General features: G+C 42.2%; 1 protein-coding gene across 7 annotated transcripts in view; it reads right to left on the bottom strand.

Moving 5' to 3' along the window:
* Window positions 1-584: 584 nt before the first annotated feature.
* slc20a2 (solute carrier family 20 member 2) overlaps window positions 585-21,612 on the bottom strand; it is an 86,574-nt gene continuing 65,546 nt past the window's right edge. For 4 of the 7 annotated variants that reach the window (XM_055632692.1, XM_055632693.1, XM_055632690.1 and 1 more), the window contains 4 exons: window positions 14,501-15,095; window positions 6,875-7,060; window positions 4,199-4,283; window positions 585-1,504 (listed from right to left, as the gene is read on the bottom strand). In XM_055632692.1, the coding sequence (XP_055488667.1) occupies window positions 1,340-1,504; window positions 4,199-4,283; window positions 6,875-7,060; window positions 14,501-15,095 (1,031 nt within the window). In that variant the 3' untranslated portion in view covers window positions 585-1,339. Of the gene's footprint in view, window positions 1,505-3,202; window positions 3,288-4,195; window positions 4,284-6,874; window positions 7,113-14,500; window positions 15,096-21,612 lie in introns of those variants that run through there. The other 3 variants (XM_055632694.1, XR_008723199.1, XR_008723198.1) reach the window with 3 other exon arrangements.

The following is a 21,612-nucleotide window of genomic DNA, read 5'->3' as shown; positions in this document are numbered from 1 at the left end:
TCAATATTGGTGCAAACTCACCAGAAACCAGTCAAATCAGTTCCTTCAGCAAATCACAAAATGTTGGAGTAACTCAGCGGGTCGTGCCGTATCTGTGAAGAAAATGGCTAGGTGATGCTTTGGACGGGACCTTTCTTTAGTGGTCTGATGGGTCCCAACCAGAAATATTGCCTATCCATTCCCTCCACAGATGCTGCCTGACCCATTGAACTACTTCAACACCTTATGTTTTGCTCAAGATTCAAGCATTGGCAGTTCCTTATGTCTAAAGGTTTCCTGATTGTTTGCACCAATGTCCCAGACAAAAGAATCTCCACCCAACCCAGCGGAAATAAACGGTACTTGTTGTGCATAGCACTCTGGATATTCAACTACATTTTTGACACCACAAAGTGCATAATAGACAATTTGCCTAATATTGGTTTAATATTTTATTTGATACACAAGAATCCTTTTCCTTTTAAACCAAAATGAAACTAACATTTCCTTCTAGTACAAGGCAAACCAAAGGTTATTGATTTTCTAAACAATTAGAGATGGAACCCAAAATTATAAATAGGAATCTCAATAAACCAAAGTGGAAATACTGACACGTCTTTATTTTTTGAATCTTTGGTACATTCAATAGTGTTTTGAAGTCTTACATGTGTGAGTGAAGTGTACTAATTAAAAAAAAACACAAACAAACCAAATCTCTTTTTATAGATAGTATTTACAATGGAAATTACAATATAATACAACTATCAATCTTTAGTTAAGTTTCCATGAAAGCTATCACAATGAATCTCTCCTCATTCTAATGATGATGTTTGCAGCATGCAGAGTATGCATGGAGACCTGTGCCTTGTAAAAAATATCTGCTAATTATTGAGAATATGGGTTTTGTACCTTATTGCAGATCAGAAGGACAATTTTACTAAATCACAGCAGAGAATTGTTTTTTAATTCTTAGGTCCAAAAAAGGTTTTCAGTGATTAATAATACAATATATACAGCAGTTTTACATCAATGAGGGCAAATCTTCCAAGTATTACAATCCATTCAACAAACATCATGATTTGGGCAGCACTATTTACAGGTGCACCATTTCATGTACACCATGAAATAGGGCTTTGCCATTACCAGCTACCAAATTATCAAAATGAGCATATGTAGTGTAATATACAGTCTGAGAAAACAGATAAGATGGAAATACAAAATTAACTTACAGCTGTTTACTTCCTCTTTAAACAGCAAACAGAAAAAGGAATAAACCAGCTTTTCGGAGGGGGTTGGGACTGCTAAATTGAGGAGACACCTCACACTGCTGGTTAAAAAAAAATCTTAATAAACACACAATTTAAACATATGGCAATATTCCATATACAAAGAGTGCCATAAAAGCAGCACTGAAGAGACCAGAGACTGGGACAGTCACAAACCAGGCCAGGAAGATATTACGAAATAAGTGCCAGTCCACAGCTTTGCGTGATCGGATCCAGCCCACGGCCACCACAGATCCAACCTAGGCAAACAAAAGCAGACAAAATTCAATAGGAGTGAAGAAGAGTGTGGAAGGGATACATGTGAAAAATGAAGTAAGTGTAGACCGATATTCACTGGATTAAATCATGTCAAAATAGAATTTAGCCAAAACCCAGACACCATTCCCTCATTACAGTTAGGCAAATACTCCACCCAGATTGCACCTAGAAACTCAAGCACAGGACTAGTGATAGATCAAACCCATGTGTTTTAAAATGAAAAGAAAATCCCCAGTATATAGCTTTTAAAGGCAGTTATCTGATCTTGCAACCCCAGAGGCAGCTTCACTGAACAAGTCTAAAACACCTCACTGGCTCAGCATCCCTTTCAGTGAGACTCAACTCCTGGGCGTGCAGGACCAGTCTTTAAAATTCCACGTTAATCGGTCTACTCTTATAAACAAAAGTGAAGCCAACTTGGTTAATAACCTAAGAGATTTATTTGGTAATGCATTAGACAGAAAAACAAAGTTGACAGTTGGAGAGTGAGCAAGTTAGAAGGACAAGTTAGAAGAATTAATTTTGAAGCATTTATTTCAAACAGAGCAGAACAACACTTAACCTCTGAAGGGTTCCTCCCTCTCATTGAGAAATAATTTAAAAGGACATATCTGTACAGACCAAGTGCAAGATAAACATCCATCAGATTCTGCAGGGAATACAATGAAGGCTTCCAAGACCAGACAAGATGCAGTCATGAATTCAATAATTCCCTCCCTATCTAATCCACCCACAAGATATGGGCCTTGCCGAGTTAGCTTCATCCACCAGGCAAAGGGTCTAACTACTCTGGCCCCCTTCGCCACCAAGGTTCAAGTTCTCATGACCCAGATCCATGTCACTTTCCTTCCAAGCTGCAAAACTCAATGAACAATTCAGCAGTGGTTGGGGAGGGCATAGATGATCTCCTATACTCAAAGCTAGACCTTCAAACATCTTTCATGCAAGGACTGTTCGGTTACATGTTTTCTACCGAAAGTCTGTCATTATGCAGTAGAACTATTTGCTGGTGGGGAAAAGAGAAATGGAGTTTATCTTCACATTAAAACAAAACCTAAAATCTAGACTGTTGGAGAAAAAGTGTTTCATCTCCACAATCCTTTCTGCAGAATTATCTTTCTGTGAACTGCCCACAAACTGAGCATATTAACAACTTGCTCAAAATACACAACTGCCAAGTTTCTGATAGGTAGAATCAGTGTTCCTGGCATCAGCATAGTGTAAGGAAGTTACCCTCATCAACATGTGAAACATCTATGAAAACTCTGTATCCCATCAGCTGCTATCTTTTACAGATAGCTGATGTCACAATGTTGTACAAAGCCCTGCCAGTTAAGATACAGCAGTAAAATTAACAAGAACATAATCATTCGACAATCTTATATTGCAGGGGATTTATTTAAATGCTATCTGTGTGCCTTGACCTATCATCTCATTCTCTAATTCTGCTTCTACTGGTTCACATTCAGCATCTCAAGATCAATAATATAAATCTGTAAACATAAAACAAGCAACGTTTAAAATATCTTTCTTCAATTAACTTCTAGCTTAAAATGAAGGACCTTGTGAGCTAGACAGAAGGCAGCAGAATGCAGCAGTTAGCATGGTTTTAGTTCAATCAGTTGTTTTGCTAAAAATAGTAGTGACATGGTTGCTGCATTAACAAGACACACGAATACCTTGCAATGAGTGGAACTTATTGGAATGCCCACATTTGAGGCTACAAGTACAGTTAGCGCACTCATTACTTCAATGCAAAATCCACTGTGAAGAAATAGAAAATAAGTTTGAAGTAAGAAAAGCACATGAAAGACATTCCATCACAAACATGCAATGTGGAACAAAGTGCAAGTGGTGCGAGGTTCCATTAGGCACCAACCCAGCTCCAAGGAATTGCTGCTAATCAGTCCATAATGGCATGAAAAGATCATTGGGCTAAAACAGCATTGCTACCATCAGATTATCTACAATTTAAGGCCATTCAGGGTTAAAAAAAAAAAGCATTTTGGGGCAATTCATCTGTACCCAAAGATCTTCAAGTTCAAGTTTGCGATTATTGTCAGTTAACCAAGTAAGGTACAGTGAAATCTTTGTCCCCTTGTGCAATTTGTGTGCAGGATAACATTTTGCACAGACATAAGAGTTGGAAGTTTTTAGGGAAAAAATATTCAATTCTGATCAGAACGCTGTCTGCGTTATGATTTGTTTTATATTAGAGGAATAACAATCATCCAAATAGTTGCTTGGTCATGTTCAGCTTGTAGTTTGTTGCACCTTACTCTCCACAATCTGATCAATAATTCCTTCTACCAACTGGTTGAGAAGACCTTTGCTGCTGTAAAGAACTTTGGGGACATCCCAAAGTTACGAAAGGCACTATCTTAATGTTACTTCGTTATTTAAAAGGCAGCAAATAATCAAGTAGGATTACTTTGTTCATTCTTAAAGAACTGCAAAATAGACAACTATTCCTTTAAGATTTTCCAGATCTTGTTTGGCATTAAGTATGTTCTTTGTAACCAGGCCTTGCACAAGACAGAATATAGAAAGGTAGTTAGTTTGCCTCTCTATCTGCCCACTTCAAGATGAATCATGCCACCAGGAACTGATGCGAGCAAGCCTCAGAGTGTAGTGCAGTGAACTGCTCAAGATGCAGTCACAGGGCATACGCATACCTTGCAGTGTGTGGTACTGATAGGAAGTCCAACATTGGAAGCAACCACAACTGTGAACGCCGAAGCCAACTCAATAGTGAACCCGCTGCAGGAAGCACAAAACAATACTTCACAGTCATTTGTTGTACCAGCGAGTCTCCAGATCTTTACTATGAAGCCTCAGGCAGCAAGCAAGAGTCTTACCACAGGTTTAGGTGAACATCCAGGGCAACCATTTGAAATATCCAGCAGCCGTGTGTAATTTTAAAAAATGATTTAAACTGAAGTAATTACATCAATGTTCATGGCATAATGCGTTCACATTATTACCAGCAATTTTACTAGAAGTGTTCACTGCATGCATAAACTTGCTCAGGCAATTGCAGTAAATTGCATTTAACTGTGGACAAGCAGCATGAACATAAACTTGGCACCAAACAAATAATATACACGAGTCTCAATGTGACTAACACGATCATCTTCTCCCCAAACACCCCTACCCTCAGTCCACATAATTCATAATCATTGGGCTAACTGATATTGGTGCAGTTGGTGAACAATGTCTATGTAGTGCTTCCAATATCTTCCAGCATTCCGTAGTATGATGTGTATCCTCAAGTAATGGAGATCAATCATGAACATATGCAAGAAAAGATTTAACTTTGGCAAGCCAAATGTAAAGAAATGACAAATATTCAAATGTGGTGATACATGCGTGGGAAAATTTAAAAAACTCTGCCACTTCCAAGATGCTTGGCTGTAGCAGGAAGAATAAATCCTTTCCTGTTTCTTCAGTTAACAGATCAGTGGGTGCAGGGGATGAAAACAGAAACACAAGCAATTGTTGTGATTGAATTGATTATCAACAAGCCAACACAAACAATGGTTCTCCATGTTCATGAATACATAGTTGGTCTGTTTGAATAGCATGCTCAGCCACAATGGCTGGTTATCCAAATAATGGCAAGCTCAGATTAACAAGCAAGGCAGTATAAAATGGACACAGGATAGTTATGGGTAGACACAAAATGCTGGAGTAACTCAGCGGCTGAGGCACCATCTATGGAGAGAAGGAATGGGCGACGTTTTGGGTTGAGACCCTTCTTCAGACTGATGTCAGGGGAGGGGGCGGGACAAAGATAGAATATAGGCGGAGACAGTAAGACTAATGGGAGAACTGGGAAGGGGAAGGAGAGAGAAAGCGACAGTTATCTTAAGTTAGAGAAATCAATGTTCATTCCGCTGGGGTATAAACTACCCAATATGATGCGCTGTTCCTTCAATTTGCTCTGACAATGGAGGAAGCCAAGAACAGAAAGGTCAGATTGGAAATGGGAGGGGGAGTTGAGGTGCTGGGCCACCAGGAGATCAGATAGATTTAGGCAGACTGAGCGGAGGTGTTCAGCAAAGCGATCGCCAAGCCTGCGCTTGGTCTTGCCAGCGTACATAAGTTGACACCTGGAACATTGGATACAGTACATGAGGTTGGAGGAAGTGCAAGTGAACCTCTGCCTCACCTGGAAAGAATGTTTAGGTCTTTCACTTCAACTCCCCCTCCCATTCCAATTTGACCTTTCTGTCCTGGGTCTCCTCCATTGTCAGAGTGAGGCCCAGTGCTAATTGGAGGAACAGAACCTCATATTTCACTTGGGTAGTTTACACCCCAACGGTATGAACATTGACTTCTCGAACTTCAAATAGCCCTTGCTTTCTCTCTCCTTCCCCATCCCAATTCTCCCACTAGTCTTACTGTCTCCACCTACATTCTACCTTTGTCCCGCCCCCTCCCCAGATATCAGAGGGGACCCGAAACGTCGCCCATTTCTTCTCTCCATAGATGCGGCCTCACCGGCTGAGTTACTCCAGCATTTTGTGTCTACCTTCGACTTTACCAACATCTACAGTTCTTTCTTACACACAGGATAGTTATATTCATTACTGAACATTAAGAAAAACTCTACACTGAATGAAGCAGATGTAGGAACAAAAGGAAAAAAGAAATCAATAATATAGCACAATGCCAAATATTTTAAGGAAACAGTACATTAATAACCACAATTTTAAGAAATTAAAACTGGGTGCTTGGTAATTGTTATATTTATTATTCTAGAAATGTGGGCATATGTGGGAATTTGCTACTGTTCCCCAGCTACCAATAATGTGGCAAAGGGCCAGCTTCAGGACCTGCTGTAAACCACGAGGAAGAATAGGTGGGATGGAGGTGATGGAGGCTATTAAATGCATAGTGAAAGGTAGAAAATGTTCAAGATGCTTTTACGTGGCAGTTAACACCAGATGTTTCCAGCCTGTGCCACATTTATGAATGTGAATCATGATCGCTACACACTGGGGGATGGGTTTCTCAGAGTGAGCAAGCCATAAATTTGGCCAAAATTCTATTTTGACCTTCTATTGAAATTCTATTGAATGGCGGTGCTGGCTCAAAGGGCCAAATGGCCTACTCCTGCACCTATTGTCTATTGACCACTGTCTTTGGAGCTCAAGTGGTGGAGTTGATGCAGAGTGGGATGGAAGAATGGAAAGGTAGGGCAACAAAAAAAACAATTGTGTTCAATTTTAAAAGGGCACAAATACATTGGAGGTCCTTGGAAAGGAAAAACACAGGGTCCCTTCACACAACAATCTTACTGCAGAATTAAATATGACATGTGCAAGTGATCTAGATGTCATACTCACCTAGATGGGGTGATGGGAGTGAGATCTTTGCCCAGGGTCTGAATGACTCGCCTACCCCAGACCCAGAGACCAGTACAGATGCCCACGCCACCATATAGCAGCAACCAGATCGGCGTGGAGGCATTCTGCACCACACCTCCTTCTTGGTAGATCAGCCAAAGAGCAACCAGAGGGCCAATTGCATTGCTTTAAAAAAAACAGAAAAAGCTCAACGGGAGCACAAAACAAAATAAATCCACTGGAAAAAAAGAGAAAAAAATCTGAATGTTAAAATAATTTCATTTTCAAAACAATATAGTTTACTTCATGCACAACTTCACAAACCCACCGTCTCTTTGGCAGTGGCCTGCCACTCTAAAGGGAATTACCAAATTTACCCACAGGAAAATAAAACTATGCTGACCAACAGTTAATAATTCAGCAGTACCATTTGCCACAAGACTGCGGATACTAGAGATTTGTAAATAAACATAAGCAGCTTTCTGAAGAAACATAAATTAGATCTGCAGATATGAAAGACCAACATACACCTCTTCAGGTTGGGATCAGGTGCAAAATCATTGAAGAGATGACTAAACAATAGATGGTAGAAGCAAAGATAGATGCAATAAATCAAAAATATAAAACATCAGCCTATAAATTGTATAAAAAGGAGAAGGACATCTGATGTAGGTGTCTGATGTCTAGATTTTCCAAGGATGAGTGCAGAGATATGGAGAATGGGAATAAAGGTGGTTTTTTTCTGGTTGTGCGCTAGTGACTAGCAGTGTTTCCATAAGGGGTCGGTGCTGGGGCCACTACTCCATGTTGTACATCAATGAGGATGAGGGAATTGAAGGCTTCATGGCCAAGTTTGCAGATTATATGAAAATAGGTGGAGGGGCAGGTAGTGTAGAGAAAGCAAAGAGGACTTGGACAATTTGGGAGAGTGGGCTAAGAAGCAGCAGATGGAATACAGCGTTTCAAAGAATGGAATTATGTATTTTGGTAGTAGGAATATAGGTGTTGACCATTTCCTAAATGTGGAGAGGCCGCAGATATTGGAGGTGCAAAGGGACTTGGGGTGCTAGTGCAGGATTACCTAAAGGTTAATTTGCAAGTTGAATCGATAGGAAGACAAATGCAATGTTATCATTTATTTTGGGAGGACTGGAGTATAAAAACAGGGATGTAATACTGAGACTTTATAAGGCACTCGTCAGACCCCATTTGGAGTATTGTCAGCAGTTATTCATATCTGAGGAAGGATGTGCTTGCATCGGAGAGGATCCAGAAGTTTATGAGAATTATTCAGTTTAACATATGATGAGCGTTTGTGAGCACTGGCCCTATACTCGGAGTTTAGAAGGGCGAGGGGCACCTCATTGAAACGTACCGAATAGTGAAAGGCCTGGATAGAGTGGACACAGCAAGGATGTTTCCACTAGTGGGAGAGTCTAAAAGGACGCACCTTTAGCAAGGAGATGAAGAGGAATTTATTTAGCCAGAGGATGGTAAATTTGTGGAATTCATTGCCAGATAGCTGTGGAGGCCATTATTGGGTATTTTCAAGGCAGCGATCGACAGATTTTTGATTAGTAAGTGTGTCAAGGGTATGGGGAGAAGACAGGAGAATGGGTTGAGAGGGAAAAATAGATCAGCCATGATTGAACGGCAGAATAGACCACAGAACGGTCTAATTCTGCTCCTGTGATTTATGAACTTATGAAGCCACGATCAGCTTCAATAATAAATGTACGCCAGAGAGACTGGACAGTCGTTAATAAGGCACATAACCTTCCCCTTCTCGAGCATATTGGTTGTCTTAAAGCAGGCGATAACCTCAGATTGGACTAGGGAGAGGTTACAGATGTCAGCAACGACTCCAGATAGTCTACACAGGTTCTGAGGGCATAGCCAGGGACTCCATCCGGCCAGTTGCTTTCCGCAGGTTCATACTCAGCCAGGCCGATCTGATGCGGCAATGGTGACAGTGGGTACAGGTGCACCCAGGATTAACGTGTGAAATAAAGCAATTGTTGAAATTTCACACAACAATTTTAAGAATCTGATTTTGTTTTGTTTTCCAGAATATTTAATAGATCAGTACATGCAATATTGCAAGACCCATTCTCAAATAAGTGTAAAAGTGGATAAGCAGAATTTGTTTCACATTTTCCGTTTTGAATTCTGGCTTCCAGCATCTGCAACATTATGTCCTCAAACATCATCAGCAAAGAGCCTCAGAATGAATTATTATGCTACATGGCATCTCTAATTGCCAGAAAAGTAAAGGCTATAGCTGTCTATTCACACAACTACCAGTCTCAGTAGACACGGAACTACAGGTGCTTAACTCGGGAGTCAAGTATCACCTCTGGTGAACATGGATAGCTCAGTCACAGGAGATGGAGCAAACCAAATCTCATAATTTAAGCATGGTCTGGTGCAGCCTATACAATACGACTCTTGCCACCACTTCTGTGCACTAAAATGAATGCCTGAAGAGACTAAAGGTTACACTAACATTTCCAGCAGAATTTCAGACATTCATCAATGAGGCTAGTCAGTCAGGGCAGGGCCTCTGGATGGAAGTAGTTGGCATTTTTAATGCTGTACTGTAAAACTAGTTCATACGTCACTTTTTTTAATTGAGGTGCAACTGCAACAGGGATGATATACAACAGTTAAACATTCCTGTTTCACAGTAATCAACTGGACTTGTGGACCATTAACAGAAATGATTACTTGCAGCAGCTGCCTTCCTACAGAGCCACGAATTGATACCATTGATCAGCAGACCCTATGCCATTAAACTCTGGGCACAATTCCTTCTTCCCACATTTAAGATCCAGTTCCACTATGTTTTAAAAAAAAACTTAAAAATAGTTATTTTTCCTAACCCGATTCCTCAGCTGCAAAAACAGGGCAGGATGTGGCTCTGCCAGAACCAGGGTTAGCATCAACGAGGCGTTTTCCCCCTACCTAACCTAACCCACAGGAACTTGTACACCAGCCCTGTGAGTGGGAGAGCTGCAGTTGCTGTGTGGAAAAGCTGTTTGCACCAGCTCACATACTGTGGATGGCAGGGAAAGGTTAACGCTTACGAACTGACTGCCATAATGACCCCCTCCCTCTCCTGTACATTTCTAGGAGACAGGTTTAAAACAAAATCTTTTTACCCAAGTAACAAATATCCATTTTGGGCAAAACTTTGCAGATTTTTAACACTTTAGGAATTTATTCCATCAAGGTCAACAAAACTTGGAAATCTTTACTTGAGGGTTTAATGAATCAGCACCCAACCTAGGGATTTAGCTGGGGAAGAATTCTGTACTCCAGGCAGCATAAACTGATTAATGCTTGAATTTCATCTTTCAATTCGCTACACAGCTTGTCATTTGCTATAATGACATTGTTCTTTTCCAAATATCCAAAGAACATCAAGTTTCTTGCTTATTTTTTTTTTAAATATCTGAACCATCCAACAAATAGCAATTAGTAAATCTGCCATGGAGTGCCTTTTACCCAACTTTAGGAAGTAGGTGCCACTAGTTTAGTTTAGCGCGGAAACAGGCTCCACCGACCCCCGTATATTAACACTATCCTACACACACTAGTGATAATTTACATTTATGCAAAGCCAATCAACCTACAAACCTGCACGTCTTTGGAGTGTGGGAGGAAATCGAAGATCTCTGGTAAAACCCACGCAGTCACGGGGAGAACGTATAAACTCCACACAGACAGCACCTGTAGTCGGGATCAAACCCATGTCTCTGGCGCTGAAACTCCCCCTCTGCGCTATCGCATCGCCATGTTGTTATAGTGTTTATTTTAATCACTGGTCTCAGTCATGGGTAAAAAGATTTTAGAGACTGGTAGAAGCAGGCAAGACACATGATAAAATGCCCGGTTATTGTCCATAAGTTCTGTGCGCCACAGTTATTTTGCACTAAATTGCAATCCCAGTTATAAAGCCACCTTATTGATATCAGCAATTTACTGTTCCCTTTGCTTTCAAAAACGACTGAAAATAGACCTACTGACATTTGCACTCTGGATTACAAGTCCAACAACATAACCACAACCTGACATATGATGCCAACACCTACCAGAGAATTAATAAACAAAATCCAGCACTAACATGGGTTAGTTAGGATGAAGAACAAATTATTTGGGAGAACGACATTGCAACTCTTATTTCACGCTTAATGCTTTGCAGCCGATGAGACTGCAGAACAGGGGAGGAGAGGGAGTGAGGGAACACAGAAGATAGAGACAGAGAGGGGGGGGGGGGCAAGAGTGAGAAAGACTGGGGGGTTGGGTGGGGGACAGGGGACCAGGAGAGTGTTGAAACAGACTAGTGTATTACATATTCTTTGTAATGTCATATTTGCCAGAGAAAGCATATTATGATCTGGCAGCATATATTACAAATAGAACGTAGGCAATTTTAAATTTAACCTGCCAGAGCACTCTCACACACTGCCTTTCCTAGAAGTGTGGCAAGAGATCTTCTCTCCTCATGACTATGAAGTTTGGCATGCATAAAGAGGCTATTAGAAATGCTGCTAACTCCATGTTACATAAACAGAGTTGTAAGCAGGCAAAAACAAATTTACAATCAATCTGGAATTTATCAATACAGAGTGTATTTTGACAGAACTGCATTCCTTTAGTAGTGATCCCAGCCGGAATAATATGTTCAAGTTTCTGAAGTGTGAGTTAAAATTCACAACTTCTGATTCAATGCTATTGCCACCAAGCTAAGACCTTAAAATACTCTAGTGAAATAATATATAATTATTGAAGTACTTTGTTCATCTGAACAAGTGACTTAGAATGTGCTGATCTTGTTCTTCAGTTCTCATGAAGAGGCAGTACAAATAGTGGCTGAGTGTTTGTATCATGCATATCCCGAGTATATGGAGACATGAGGACGGCGGACGTTGAAAACACGACGTGCTGGAATAACTCAGTGGGTCAGGCAGCATCTGTGGAGGGACTGCACTGGCGATGTTTCTTCAGTTTCTGAAGGCTCTCCTTCAGAATCTGAAGAAATGTCACATGTCCATTCCTCAATTCAGAAATTAAGGATACCAAGTAGGTAAAGACCAATCTACTGTGTGATTAGGCTGCAAGAATTACTGTGCAGTTTGAGTATCCAAATTGCAAGAGAATAGTTGAGTACTGAATAGATTTACCAAGATCTAAATCAAAACTGATAAGATTATCAAAATAGATCATACATTTTGGGGGTCCTTTTTTCTCGGCAAGATTAAGTAATTCAGTTGGGTGGACATGGAGATAGCAGCTGCAACTAAATCCAGGGGACATAAATACAATCAATAACAGATCAGCAAGATGATTTTAGGAGGAATTATTTTGATAGAGAACGACAAGAACTCCACGCCATTGGAATGCTTGAAGGATTCATAACAATTCAAATTGAATATATAGAAAGTTAGGTTTATTTAAGGTATGGAGGGGAAAAAAGAGGGATATTGAGTTACTGCAGGGGAAAGAGGATTACTGCAAGAAAATTAAATTGAGATAAATCGAGATTCAGTTGTGGCCTTGATGAATGGAATAACAGGTGCAGAAGTCAAGTGGCCAAATTCTGCTTCAATTTCTTATGAATCGCTTGTTCTGGGTACTGAAGATTCTAAGTATTTTCACACCTAAAACAGTCGGTTGTGTGTGAAATACAAGATCACTATTCACAGAACTGCCAGGCTAGTAATTGAAAATAAAATACATGGGTGCTTAACACGAGGCGACAAGCATGAAACTGAATTTCCATAATCACATCTCTACTCAGATGAAATAGAAAAAATACACTTATTCAGGAAGTGAACAATAAGTCAGCAGCAAGTTCTGCCAGCTACACACATGTTTAAGCTATTTTTAAATTGTCAGCTAGGCATCAATGACCTTGAAGAAGAAATCGTGTGTGAACAGGGAGGTGAAAATGACCAGTAAATCTATAATTAGTAAACTACTCCACCAGTTTGTCTTCAGTCACTTCTTATACTGTTCCCCCTGACGTTCCTTGCACATGTTACCTGGTGTTCGTCTTTCATTATGCCACAGAGGATTTTTAATACCAAGCTGTAGAAATCTAGATTAGTATCTCAATGTTACAAAGAGGGATAAGTAAAAATAGAATTTGCACTTATTCAGCCTTTTTGTACACTCTGGGCAGTTCATTGTACTTCATGGCCATTTAGAATTGTCATTTTTAAGCAGGTTTTCAAAAACAATAATGGATAAACAAACATAATACCTGTTACAGTGATGCTAGTGGAAGGATAATGATCTCAAATGACCTTTGAGACACTGCTTCGGGATCTTTTAATCTAACACAGGACTGATGAGGCTCGGTTGAAGTCACATCAGAGAGAAGGCCCATTAATAATGTTGCAATCCCCCAGCTCACTGGAATATTAGCCTTGATACAGAGAGGTCACACCCACACACACTCAGGTCAATGACACACACCACCATGGCCTTATCAAAAATGACTCTTTTTACTCTTTTACTTGTCAAACAGTATCAAAATATCTGTAATTTTTCTCACTGCTGTTTTTATGGTATGTTTCTGTATGTACATTTTCCACATTCCAAAACGCAAATGTACATGTGGGAGAAGGGAGCGCAGGGAAAATGGAGCAACCAAGAAATAATCAAGATTAAAATATTAACATGGAGCATAAATACACTAAGCTACAGCTTGGAGTTACCCATCAATTTAAACGTGAATAAAAATGCTTTCTGCAATGAGTTACAACAAGCCAAAGGGCTTAAATGAAGCATTTCAGCCAAATTACAAGGGAAAATGTTAGCTACCATCTTATATAATAATTGCCAAGATATGCACAACTGGTTACTTTGATCTTCAGCAAACCTTTGGCAAGCTATGTGGGTTAGTGGTTGATTTTTGTAGAAGATTACTTAGGAATTAGAGCACATAGGCAAAATATCATTAAACTTGTGGTCCCTTGAAAATCTTTAGTTTATCTCTATCTTCAGTCAGGTCATGGGCCAAAATGTGAGGTTTTGAGCAGAGGAATAGACACATTTATATGGCTAGTTCTAATGAACCTTTGTTGGAGACACCTTGTAAAGTTAAACGTTGAACTCTTTACATATGAGAAACACAAATTGGAAGCAACGCTATCCAAAAGATCAAGAGGAGAGTGTTCATTGAGTTAATGCCAATCTTCTAACGTCAGAAACTAATATCTGGGAGCATGCAATGTATGCATAAGCTCTGCCGCAACCATGAGAGGCATGCAATAAATACACTGATTGAGACATACAACCGTATTACAGGTTTTTGTTTTTAAAGTTCAGCTATTTGTTGGTTTTCCCCCTGGGGCAATCCAATTTTGCCTTATAATTTAAAGACCAGCCCCTGGTACGGTCAATTTAAGGGAACAGAGGAAGCTCTGTCAAAATAGGCACAGCTTGAAGGAAACTGCAAACAATAGTTATTTAGTTATTTGTAAAACAATGGCCAATGTTACAATGGTACCAACCTTGTAACTCAACCCCCACTTAGATTGGCACATTAGACACAAAATAAATATGTCGATGAACATTGCGAGGAGAAATAAATCAGAGTTTTGAAAGTGCACTTACCTAACATCATTACCACCATGTGCAAATGACCCAAAGCAAGCTGTAAGGATCTGAAGGAAGTGAAAGAGCAAATGGACTTGGGGCTTTTCCTTCTCCTCCCCGTCTTCATCCGCAGCATTCTCTGGTGGTGGTGGCAGGGGATCACTCAGCTCACTTGCCAGCTTCAATTCCACTCCTCCTTCCTCTGCCTCAATCTCTGCTTCAGCTACTGCATTGCAGTAGCTGGAATAGCTGTCATAACGAAGCCGTTTCTTGGAGTAGGTGGCCACATCATCCACCAGCTTTTCATTGTCTTCCACCCCCAGAAAATCGGAGGACTTGAAGGCTGGCTGGACCGGCATGCCGCAGATAGCGGCAGTGTAGCAGGTATAGCTGTTGTTGCGGCGGAGAAGTCTGTAGGAAGAGCTCTCCGGTTGTGTCCGATCATCAGTGATCTTATCCAAATGCATCCGGTGTAGGAGATCTTTGTATAGTCCAGAGTCTTTGTGCACTGTGTGGTACACATGGCCGTCACTTCTCGAGTGCCCTTCAAAATTAAATGTACCATTTGAAAAAGGAGATTTTAAGGTGCCATTCGTAAGGGATGCAGCTCTACCTATAAAAGTAAATTAGTATCTTTCAGGTTAACAGGTAACATTTACTTTCCAGTTTCCTGGGAACCAAGACAAATTCATAAATATCAGCAATGGCCAAACCACTACCACACTGGCAGACACAGTCTATAACCCCTTAGGGCACATCAGGATAAATAACATTCTGGCCAGCAATCGCTGTACGTCTGAGAATGGAAGAAAAAGCTGCCTGGACGAAGGAGGACCCATTCTAATGTATAACCCATTGAGTCCAATAAAATTATGACCAAATCAGTACGGACAGGACTGCTTATTGGTTCAGGGCCATTTGATGAGCCTATAAACCAACACACAAGGTGGTATCAACATTTAGCTGCAGTATGGCAAGCACCTGGACTAACCCCACTAGTAAAGTAAAGAAAGCGAATGGCATGTTGGCTTTCATAGCAAGAGGATTTGAGTATAGGAGCAGGGAGGTTCTAATGCAGTTGTATAGGGTCTTGGTGAGACCACACCTGGAGTATTGCGTGCAGTTTTGGTCTCCAAATCTGAGGAAGGACATTATTGCCATAGAGGGAGTGCAGAGAAGGTTCACCAGACTGATTCCTGGGATGTCAGGACTGTCTTATGAAGAAAGACTGGATAGACTTGGTTTATACTCTCTAGAGTTTAGGAGATTGAGAGGGGATCTTATAGAAACTTACAAAATTCTTAAGGGGTTGGACAGGCTAGATGCAGGAAGATTGTTCCCGATGTTGGGGAAGTCCAGGACAAGGGGTCACAGCTTAAGGATAAGGGGGAAATCCTTTAAAACCGAGATGAGGAGAACTTTTTTCACACAGAGAGTGGTGAATCTCTGGAACTCTCTGCCACAGAGGGTAGTTGAGGCCAGTTCATTGGCTATATTTAAGAGGGAGTTAGATGTGGCCCTTGTGGCCAAGGGGATCAGAGGGTATGGAGAAAAGGCAGGTACGGGATACTGAGTTGGATGATCAGCCATGATCATATTAAATGGCGGTGCAGGCTCGAAGGGCCGAATGGCCTACTCCTGCACCTAATTTCTATGTTTCTAGTGTGCCAGAAAACAATTGCATCTGATGCTCAATCAGCTAAGGAGACCATGTACAGCTGTGGCTGATGCAGTCACTGAGTCGTACAACATGGAAACAGGACCTTCGGCCCAACTTGCCCATGATCTGGATGTAGTACGCTGAAAAGCTCTAGGTAGAGCATCACTCAGCACTGGACAATTTTTACATTTTATCAAGCCAATTGACCCACAAACCTGTATGTCTTTGGAGTGTGGGAGGAAAGCGAAGATCTCGGAGAAAACCCACGCAGATCACGGGGAGAATGTACAAACTCCATACACACAGCACCCGCAGTCGGGATCGAACCCAGGTCTCCGGCGCTGCATTCTTTGGACGTACAACAGGATCTGGAGGTCCTTGTTCATGACAACCAGGAGCCCCATCTACACTAATTTACCTGCCCGTGTTTAAACCATATCCTTCTAAACATTTCCCATCCATCTTTACAACTCCTCTTGATTGATAATTCCAGTATTTTCTAGGTCTAGATGGTCTACAGATTGTTTAATTGTTTTAAAATCATTTTTTAGGAATCTACGACAGGACCCACTTCCGCCATCATGAATGCCTCTTGTGGTACACCAACTTGTGGGCCTTTGCCTGTAGATTCACAAATTCAAGGAAATATCTAACGTGTGCTGACCACATGGAATCCATCACAACCCAACTGACTGCGATCATCGTTGGGGGGGGGGGGGGGGGGGGGGGGAGGGGGGGAGGGGGGGGGGAGGGGGGGGGGGGAGGGAGGGAGGAGAGGGGAGGGAGGGGGGGGGGAGAGAGGAGGAGAGTTTCACACCGTTCAAGGAATCCCCTCCTTCTCCCCCCTCTCTCTCTCTCTTGAGGGGGGGGGGGGAGAGGGAGAGAGAGAGGGGGGGAGAGGGAGGGAGGGGGGGGGGGGAGAAGGGGAGGGGGGGGGGGGGGGAGGGGGGGGGGGGGGGGGGGAGAGAGGGGAGAGGGAGTGCCTTTTTACTTCAACCCAAACAACCATTTGCAGGCAGTGCTTTTTTACCTCTAACCATATTTTCATTTTCAAACCAAATTAAGGGTACTCACAGTGCTGTAGACATTTGTCAGTGTCATTCAGAGCTCTGATTGAGGCACACCACTTGCAGAGACTGATTGGGTCACACCACTTCCTGGTTTTATAGTCCCACCCCCTCCCTCCAGCAGGGGCAGCAGAGAATGGGAAATTTTGTGAAAACATTAAAATCTGTCAATTTTCATCGACGGGAAAAATCCTCTGCACACATGCGGCGGGGGGGGGGGGGGGGGGGGGGGGGCTGGGCGAGGTTTTCCAAAAATGACGGCCGTAGGTGACAACATACTCTCGGAAATCGCAGCACAGAAAGCCAAAACCGGTCAAGAACAGACTTTTAGTAATATAGATAGATAAAGGGTTTGGACACGCTAGAGGCGGGAAACATGTTCCTGATCTTGGGGGAGTCCAGAACCAGGGGCCACAGTTTAAGAATAAGGGGCAAGCCATTTAGAACGATGAGGAAACACTTTTTCCACGCAGAGTTGTGAGTCTGTGGAATTCTCTCCTCAGAGGGTGGTGAAGGCCAGTTCTCTGGATACTCAGAGGGTTCTCTAGGGCTCTTAAAATTAGGAGGGGGATTTCTTAAAGAAAGTCAGGGGATATGGGGAGGAACGGGGTACTGATTGGGGATGATCAGCCATGATCACAATGAATGGCGGTGCTGGCACGAAGGGCCGAATGGCCTATTCCTGCACCTATTGTCTATAAAAAGTGAGGCCATAATCACAGATCAAAGCTCCCAAATCAGGGCTGATGGATGGCCAATGTTTGATAAATTGGTATCGTCCACCCCATGTACACAAGGCAGCTGCATCTGTGGGAAAGATCTGTCGGAAGCCAAAAACAACCACATCCCAATGTGACTGGCTACTGTCTGAAAAGGACAGTCATAGTGTCATACTACATGGAAACAGGCCCTTAAGGCCAACTTGTCCAAGATGCCCCATCTAAGCCAGCACCATTTGCCCACATTTGGCCCACTTTCCTCTAAACCTTTCCTAGCAACGTACCTGTGCAAGTGACATTTAAATGTCACCATTGTACCGGCCTCAACTACCATTTCTGGCAGCTCGCTCTATATACTCACCACCCTCGGTGAAAAAGTAACCCCTCAGGATCCTATTAAATCATTCCCCTCACTAAACCCATGTCCGCTGGTTCTTGAGATAACAAAAAATGCTGGAGTTTCTCAACGGTTCAGGCAGCAGCTCTGGAGAAAAGGAATAGGTGACGTTTCGGGTCGAGACTCTTCATCAGCAAAACCAATATAATATTCTAAATACGGCTTCACCAACATCTTCTAAAACATCCCAGCTTCTATACTCATTATTCTGACTGATGAAGGCCAATGGACCATAAGCCTTTTTTTCCCACCCCATCTACCTGTGCCGCAATTTTTAGAAAATTATTTTAGACTTTACTTTAGAGTTACAGCACTGGAACAGGCCCTTCGGCCCACCTAGTCCATGCCGACAAGCGTTCACCCCATACACTAACACTATCCTACAAGCTAGGGACCATTTTGCAATTTTCCTGAAGCCAATTAACCTACAAACCTGTAGGTCTTTGGAGTGTGGGACGAAACCAGATCCCACACAAAGTCACAGGGCAAATGTACAAACTCCGTACAGACAGCACCTGTAGTCAGAATTGAACCTTGGTTTCTGGTGCTGTAAGGAAACAATTCTACTTCTTTGTCGTCTTTATCTGCACTCCTTGATCCCCCAGCTCTACAACACTCCCCAGAGCCATAGCCTTCACTGTGAACGTCCTGCCCTGGTTTAAATCCCCAAAATGTAACACCTCATACGTGTTTGCATTAAACTCCATTTGCCATTCTTCAGCCCTCTTGCTCAGCTGATCAAGATCCTGCTGTAATTTTCGATAACCATCTTCACTTTTGACACCGCCTACTGTAGTGCCACCTGCAAATTTACTAATCATTAGTGTCATCTGAAAAATTACTATTCAGGACACAGAATTTAGAGTTTCACAATTGGTAGGTTCATAGCATGCAGGATCAAAGCAAGGGGAAAGAGTTAATTCTAATGCAGTCATCTAGTTAAGAACTAAAGCAGGGTGTTACATCTCTTTTGTATGTGTTGGATGGAATCTGGGACAACCCAAAAACTCATGAAATCACCTTGTTTATGCCAGAAGGATAGGGAAATAAAATTAGTCATTGGCAGTCTGGCCAGTTTTGCCTTCCCACACAGCGGTTTCCTTCACAACTGCTTTGGCCAGTAGATAGCTGCTGAAGAGTGGTTATAAACAAAACATAAGAAAGCAGGTCATGCAGCATAAAGAGAGTAAAACTGTTGCTGCTTTAAGTCAATGACCTCTTTTATGACAACCCCACCTTCCACACCAGTGTTTCTAGTAGTTAGTTCCGTCTGAATAAGGGTACCAACATAAAACGTTGTCTGTCCATTTCGCTAAACAAATGCTTCTGGGCTGGCATGTATCCTCCAGCACTTTGCTTTTTCCAAATAGTTAACTTCATTGGCCTTAGACTAAAACAGTTTATTCCTCCACAGATGCTGCCTGACCTGCTGAGTACTGATAAGAATTTGTATTTGTATTTCTGATTATTGGCATTTGCAGTGTGTGCTACCTGTAGATTCACAACTGTGTGGTCAAATTCTCAACTCATTTCTTACTATACATACACACAATCCCAGATGAAGTACAAAGTGTACTTTGTACTTTCTACAAAGAAATAGCCCACTGAGACCATGTACAAGAGTCGCCGTGTTCAAAGTCAAGGTTGCAGCTGGCCGTAAAGGCCAGTTGCCTGGTGGTGTTGCAGAGTTGGCCTGACCAGACAAAGTTCTAAGCGTCCTCCACCACCCCATGCAATTTCTGGTTGAGTCCGGTCCGCACACTCAGTCTCTTCGAGCAGCACCAAATCAAGTCGAGCCCCAGGCTGCTGCAGGGCCTCCAACCGTCGACTCCATCTGGATTGGCCAGCGAGTCGTCATTCCTCTCCTTACGCAGCCAGCATCCAGCATTTGTGCTCCTGGGGCACCTCCTGCTGCTGGCCTTGAGGGCACGGAAGGCAAGAACCTAGTTTCTCTTACTGGCCCACCGTCACATGAACCTCCCGCTCCAGTTCTTCGGGGACAAGCAGGGTGGCTTCCCTCTATAGGCAGGTTTTCCGATTCTGTGCTGCATGACACGACGGTCTGCCACCTCGCTGCACAACAGTCAACCATGCAGCAAATTGATGGTACAAGGTGTTGACAACTTTCTGCAATCTAAAAGCATATATCTATACTCTTGATTGGAGACTGTTAGTTACAAGGAGAGGCTGGACAAACTTCAGTTATATTTACTAGAGTGCAGGAGGCCAAAGTACTGACAGATATATAACATTTATGAGAGGCATAGATAGGGTAATTTTTTGCAGCATAGGTTTAAGGCGAGAGGGGGAGGAGTTTATAAGGACAGTTATGAGGGGAGTTTTTTGTTTTTACCGAGAGTGATGGCTGCCTGCAACACACTGGCTAGGGGAAATGGTAAAAGCAGGTATGATAGCAATATTTAAGAAGCTTTCAGGCAAACACATGAACAGGCAGTGAATGGAGCATATAGACCATGTGCAGCCACATGGAATTAGTTTAGACCTGGTCAGCTCAGACATTGTGGATCGAAGGGCTGCTCCTGTGCTATAATTGGACAAATTTTTAATTGTGAACAGTTTGGAATAAGAGCACGAGACAATAAGAGAAGGTATTAGGGTCTACCATGTTGTACACTGGAGTCACTTTTTCATTCTTGTATTTTTTGGGATGTGGACATCTTAGCATAGTCAGCAATACTGACCATTTGCAAGTATTGTCATGTGTACCGACATGTAGTGAAAATTTGGTTTGTATGAAATCCAGGCATGTCATACCACACACAAGTACACCAGATAGTGCCAAAGAGAAAGGAAACAGTGCAGAATTTAGTGTTACAGCTGCAGAGAAAGTGCATGGGCTGCAAGAAAGTAGATTAGGATTTTGAAACTCATCCTTGGCTACGAGTGGTTCATTCAAGTGCCTGATAACAGTTGTTCTTGAATCTCGAGGTATGCGCTTGCACCTTCTGCCCCATGGGAGAGGGGAGTATACAGAGTGTGACAGGGATGCGAGTGGTCCTCGATTATGTTGACTGCTCTCTGAGGTAGCGTGGTGTAGCTGGAACTGACGGATGGGCCGGCGGGAAAGGGAGTGCTGGTTTGTGTGATGGAGGGGGCTGTGTTCAGAACTTTCTGCAACTTACTAGAAGTTTTGGGCAAAGCAGTTGCCAAACTAAGCTGTGGTGCATCCTAATAGAATGCCGAATATGATGAATCAGTAGAAATTGATAAGAAACATTGGAGAAATATTGAATTTCCCAAGTCTTCCAGCATAAGTGTTTCCATGG

Source organism: Leucoraja erinacea, chromosome 3 (assembly GCF_028641065.1).
Source record: "Leucoraja erinacea ecotype New England chromosome 3, Leri_hhj_1, whole genome shotgun sequence".
Classification (NCBI taxonomy): Eukaryota; Metazoa; Chordata; class Chondrichthyes; order Rajiformes; family Rajidae; genus Leucoraja; species Leucoraja erinaceus.
Note: the sequence above shows the minus strand (reverse complement) of the source record. Positions and strands in the feature narration are given on the sequence as shown.